This window comes from Populus nigra, chromosome 2 (genome assembly GCF_951802175.1).
Source record: "Populus nigra chromosome 2, ddPopNigr1.1, whole genome shotgun sequence".
In the NCBI taxonomy this organism is placed as follows: domain Eukaryota; kingdom Viridiplantae; phylum Streptophyta; class Magnoliopsida; order Malpighiales; family Salicaceae; genus Populus; species Populus nigra.
In genome coordinates this window covers 44,755,070-44,761,078 of record NC_084853.1, presented here as the reverse complement: position 1 = coordinate 44,761,078, position 6,009 = coordinate 44,755,070, and the positions used below count along the sequence as shown (strand labels likewise).

The 6,009-nt window shown below is 38.0% G+C and overlaps 1 protein-coding gene across 1 annotated transcript; it reads left to right on the top strand.

Annotated features, from left to right (window-relative positions):
• The first annotated feature begins 578 nt into the window (after nt 1-578).
• On the top strand, nt 579-4,362 carry LOC133683078 (transketolase, chloroplastic). The gene is made up of 7 exons (XM_062106591.1): nt 579-1,164; nt 1,491-1,581; nt 1,684-1,789; nt 1,895-2,177; nt 2,392-2,540; nt 2,627-2,780; nt 3,103-4,362. Exons 1-7 carry the CDS (start codon nt 673-675, stop codon nt 4,060-4,062), a joined length of 2,235 nt encoding a protein of 744 aa, XP_061962575.1. The 5' UTR covers nt 579-672; the 3' UTR covers nt 4,063-4,362.
• Nucleotides 4,363-6,009: the final 1,647 nt, after the last annotated feature.

Genomic DNA, 6,009 nt, shown 5'->3' with positions numbered 1-6,009 from the left:
AGTCAAAGGCATAGATTCTATCTCTTCCTCCATTTCTATAAATCCAATGGTCAAGAAAAAAAAAGAAAATGAAAGGCAGATAATTTTCCCATTCCCTACCCACACTCACCGGTCTAGATTACACCCTCCTCCAAATCTAACGTTAAAAGATCAACCAAACCAGTTGTCTCTCTGTACATGCGAGAAGTCCAATGATAAATGTAAGTAAATTATTTAATTAGTCCTTTTAATTTGTATCTAATTATAAATCAATCCTTTAGTTTTTAAAACATATAGCCTAGTCATTAACTCTTGTTGACCGCTTGTATTATTGATATAAATCTGGGTTTCTTCCTCTCTCTTTTTTTCAAAATCCAACTGTGTTATTTTATAATTCTAAATTCTTATAGAAAAAACCAATTAGTGGAGTTAAGTAGAAAATTAAGATGATTTAATAAGAAAAAGGCCAATATGATTAAATTATGTGTTTTCAAACACGAAGTATTAAGTTATAGTTTTTCTAAACATGAAGGACTAAGCGACTAATTTATTCTAAATTAAGGTTGTTGTCTTGCCCCTTGCCTATCTGCCTCTTTCTTTCTAAAATAAATTTAGCTCTTCCTAAAAATATCAACAGACCCAACAACCGTAAGAGAGATAGAAATACAGAGTTCAGTCTTTCAGAATTCAAGAATGGCTTCCACTTCTTCTCTTACTCTGTCTCAAGCCCTTTTGGCTGGAGCTATTTCTCATCACGCCACTGACCAACGCCGTGACAACCGCCTCTCTCTTGTCTCCCTCCCTGCTTTCTCCGGCCTCAAATCCACCACCTCCACAGCCTCACGCGCCACCACAACAACTAACCGCCGGCGTCGCGTGTCTTCCCGTCATGTAAGGGCGGCGGCAGTGGAGACATTGGATGCGACGACAGAGACTTCACTGGTGGAGAAGTCAGTTAATACAATTAGATTTCTTGCTATTGATGCTGTTGAAAAGGCCAATTCGGGTCACCCCGGATTACCTATGGGGTGTGCTCCGATGGGTCATATTTTGTACGACGAGGTTATGAGGTATAATCCGAAGAACCCATACTGGTTCAATCGTGATCGGTTTGTTTTGTCTGCTGGTCATGGCTGTATGTTACAGTATGCTCTGCTTCACCTTGCTGGTTATGATAGTGTCAAGGTTGGTGCTTTCTTTATTCTTGTTTCTTAAATTAAATTCTGATAGAAGTTTTGGATATTTTAAGGTGTTTTTGTTATGTGTTTTTTCATGAGAAATGGATCTGGATTTGTTTTATTAAGTAACCAAAGATAACCCAACATTTTATAGTACCATTTCTTGATGTCTAGATGTTTTTTGTTTGTTTGTTTGTTTCTGTTATCTTGATGCTATCGAGTGGCTTTCAAGTGCTTTAAAGATGTTGTTGCTTGTACAAAATCAGGCTTGAATTATGCAATGGGGCTAAATTATGCTACGGTCCATGTTCATTGAGCTTTTGATTTTAATAGGAAGAAGACTTGAAGAGTTTCCGTCAATGGGGAAGCAGGACACCTGGACATCCTGAGAACTTCGAGACTCCTGGCGTTGAAGTCACAACTGGTAGGATTAAGAGTTTCAACTTTAAACTTTGTTATCTATAATTTGATATTTTATACGTGCTCGCGAAAATTCAAAAGTAAAATTTAATATTTTCGTCTGTAGGTCCTCTTGGACAGGGTGTTGCCAATGCTGTTGGTTTGGCACTTGCTGAGAAGCACTTGGCTGCTCGCTTCAACAAACCGGACAGCGAAATTGTTGACCACTACACGTATGATAACTGTCTCAATCCCGTATCTTGTTAGTGTTCTTCCATGCCAACTTATTGAGCCTTATATTATACGGCCACATCATCTCTGTGTTGGTTTTCATTTAGATATGTTATATTGGGGGACGGTTGTCAAATGGAGGGTATTTCAAATGAGGCTTGCTCCTTGGCTGCACATTGGGGGCTTGGAAAGCTGATTGCTTTCTATGATGACAACCATATCTCCATTGATGGTGACACTGAGATTGCGTTCACCGAGGATGTTGACAAACGTTTTGAGGGTCTTGGGTGGCATGTTATCTGGGTGAAGAATGGAAACAATGGATATGATGAGATTCGGGCTGCCATCAAGGAGGCCAAGGCTGTAAAAGACAAACCCACTTTGATCAAGGTTAGACATATCATCTCTTGTGGTTTGTATTGAAGTGAGATGGCAAATTAATTTGTTACATTGATTAAATCATATCAGACGTCTTCTGATTAGCCATTGATAGAACACTATAGTGGTTCATTGGTGGCAACATTGGAATTGCTATTAAAAATATTCAATAAATTAATTGGATGGTATGTTTTAAACTTTCCATACATTTTTATTTTCTTTGAAGGTCACTACAACCATTGGTTATGGATCTCCAAACAAAGCAAACTCATACAGTGTCCATGGGAGTGCATTGGGTGCCAAGGAAGTTGATGCTACCAGGCAGAACCTTGGATGGCCATTTGAGCCTTTCCATGTTCCAGAGGATGTTAAGCAGTATGTAAACCAAGATTATGTTTCCGTCTGTTTATCATGCTACTTGAGTTGATTTGGTATTTATAAACTGTCTGGCTTTTTCTTAGGCACTGGAGCCGCCACATCCCAGCTGGTGCTGCTTTTGAAGCCGAATGGAACACCAAGTTTGCTGAGTATGAGAAGAAGTATAGTGAAGAAGCTGCAGAGTTCAAGTCTATCATGACTGGTGAACTACCTACTGGTTGGGAGAAAGCACTTCCCGTGAGTGTAACCTCGACAGTTGTTTTTGCTCTTAATCTTGCCATGAGGACCTCTTTGGTGTTTCTATATTTGCATCACCATTAACATGAGCGGTTTATTCTGTCATAATTATGGATGCTGGAAATGGTGTTCCACAATTTGTGCACTCAATAAACTGCCCCACCCTTCAATGCAAAACACAGTTATTAGCAGGGTGTAGAATTGGCATGCCCTATTTGTGAATTTTTAGAGAAGTGCTTGTGCAAAATTATGACAGTCAGTAGATGTTGCATTTGAAATAAGGGTAATCTTTTTCTAACTTTTTTTTTAATTAATGTTGCAGACATACACTCCCGAGAGCCCAGCAGATGCTACCAGAAATCTATCTCAGCAAAACTTAAATGCACTTGCAAAAGTGCTCCCTGGTCTTCTTGGTGGCAGTGCGGATCTCGCCTCATCTAACATGACCTTGTTGAAAATGTTTGGGGACTTCCAAAAGGATACCCCTGAGGAACGCAATGTCAGGTTTGGTGTTAGAGAGCATGGAATGGGAGGCATCTGCAATGGCATTGCACTTCACAGTCCTGGCTTGATTCCCTATTGTGCTACTTTCTTTGTTTTCACTGACTACATGAGAGGTGCCATAAGGATTTCTGCTTTGAGTGAGGCTGGAGTCATCTATGTCATGACCCATGATTCCATTGGACTTGGAGAAGATGGACCAACCCATCAACCAATTGAGCACTTGGCAAGCTTCCGTGCAATGCCCAACATTCTGATGCTCCGCCCAGCTGATGGAAATGAAACTGCTGGTGCATACAAAGTTGCTGCCCTCAACAGGAAGAGACCCTCTATCCTTGCCCTCTCCAGGCAAAAGCTACCCCAACTTCCTGGAACCTCCATAGAGGGAGTTGAAAAGGGTGGCTACATCATTTCAGATAACTCCTCTGGTAACAAGCCTGATGTCATCCTGATGGGTACTGGTTCAGAGTTGGAAATTGCAGCTAAAGCTGCCGAGGAACTTAGAAAGGAGGGCAAGGCTGTGAGAGTTGTCTCCTTTGTTTCATGGGAGCTTTTTGATGAGCAATCAGATGCGTACAAGGAAAGTGTTCTGCCAGCAGCTGTAACAGCTAGGGTTAGCATTGAAGCTGGATCAACATTTGGGTGGCTGAAGCTTGTTGGATCCAAAGGCAAGGCTATTGGAATTGACCGGTTCGGAGCAAGCGCACCAGCAGGTACAATATACAAGGAGTTTGGTATTACCGCGGATGCTGTTATCGCAGCAGCCAAAGAAGTTAGCTAGGCGGATCTATATTCGTTCATGATATCTTGCTAAATGCGCATTTGAGGTTTGGATTAGAAAATACAGAGAGGCTGTTCCGGGAGATCTGTTTCATTACTTGGCCTCGTTTGTTTCAATAAAAGACTCAGATTAAATATTCTTCTGCTGCTTGTAAGTGGTCAGTTGAGGAACCTGGATCAAAGATAGAGTTTAGGTTTATGAATAATCCTGAATTTGTAACAACTCTTGGACCTCTCTTGAGTTTTGTAGTTTTTTTTGGTTACTTGAATGAGTTGAAGACGAATTATTATTTTTCCTTCATGTTATTAAGCAGCGCAAAGGTATTTGCTCTGATTCTCAGTTTTCATCTCTTTTTTACTTGTCTGCTGTGTTACAAAAATGATATCACATTTCAAGCTGCCAGATTATGGAGCGATGGCTAACTAAAGAAGTTGAAACTGCTAGGGTCCACTTACGGCTGTGGAAGGAAGGGAGACCTTGACCAGTCGATAATTTGTGGTTGCTGGAGCTCATAATCTCAGCTTCCTATCTATACATGTTACATCATCCTCTACAACCAAAAGCTACTTTCTATTTTGTTTCTAAATGCACACAGGTAGAGTTATTTAGGGCCTATCTTCAAGACATCTACAATGGTTTTATCTGATGTCTATATCGTCGCATTAGTCACATTCATGAAAGAATTTTATTTATCCACAGCATATTCTCCCTCTAGGGTTGGGTCATTGCCTCATGGAGATCATCCATAGACCAGGCAGGCCCAGAATATATCTTTCTGCTCTGAGATAACTGGGCTCAGTTTATCCCTTCTAGCAGCCAGTATGTCACAGGCAATTCCATGCTCAGCCACTATAAGTGAGTGTTTGTTGTTTATCAACTGTTTTTTAAATTACTTTTCAAATTGTTTTTTCAGTTAAAAAAATATTAAATTAATATTTTTATATATATGTTTTATGTGTTAATGTAAATAATAAAAAAATTAAAATATGTATTAATATATTTCTAGTTAAAAAATATCTTTAAAAAACATTATAAATCTCATTACTACACACTTAAACTTGAAACTGCTATGTTTATTTTTTGGTTTTCGATCTTTCCATTTTCATAACTAAGACTTTTTCCTTAGCAAGTTTTATAAAACAAGAAGTCCAAGGTTAAGGTCTTTTTGACATTACAGAACTGTTGTTTTGTTATTTTTTAAATGTTTTGTTTTAAATTAATTTTTAGATATTTTTAGATATTATTGACAAAAATATATCAAAATTAACTGGTGTTAATTCCTGTTTTAACAAGACAGACAGACATGAACTAGTATCATGTCAATCCTTTCATTATAATCTTCTTATGTTAGGTTGAAGTCAAATCTTGACAGGCCTGCCAAACTTTTTTCGGAGTATCTATTGCTATGTGATTACTTTAAATTAAAAAAAAAAACATATATTAAAAAATTTTTTTTTTTTATTTTTTAAAAATTATTTTTAATATTATTATATCAAAATAATGTGAAAATATCAAAAAATAGTAATTTAAAATAAAAAATAATAAAAATAATTTTCTTGAAATATTTTTAAAATACAAAAATAAATATATAGTATAATTTGCTTGTGCCATACCCACCCACTTTTTTGGGGCCCACAAAAGGAAGCACAGTTGCTTGGTGCTAAACCAAACCTAAATGACTAGTAGCACATATGAGCCAGACAAAGGGTTGGTAACTTGGCATGGAAGCTGATGAAAGACTGGGGATATACACATTATACTGGATTTCCAAGATCAAAACCGGCGCACCCCTGTTCCTGGAGCCAAAAATCTCTAAACTACCCGCAATAAACCCTAAATAATGATTCCAGTGTACAATATTTTCAGCACAGGTACAAGCCAATCATAGCACAAAACCCTGTATTCTGCTATAAAACAGAGTAAGATTAAACAAACTAATAGCAAGCC

Coding starts and splice junctions, on each gene's coding strand:
- LOC133683078 (XM_062106591.1), top strand. CDS start 673: ATGGCTTCCACTTCTTCTCTTACTCTGTCTCAAGCCCTTTTGGCTGGA. Junction 2,178..2,391: donor ACAAACCCACTTTGATCAAG/GTTAGACATATC, acceptor TTTTCTTTGAAG/GTCACTACAACCATTGGTTA. Junction 2,541..2,626: donor GTTCCAGAGGATGTTAAGCA/GTATGTAAACCA, acceptor GCTTTTTCTTAG/GCACTGGAGCCGCCACATCC.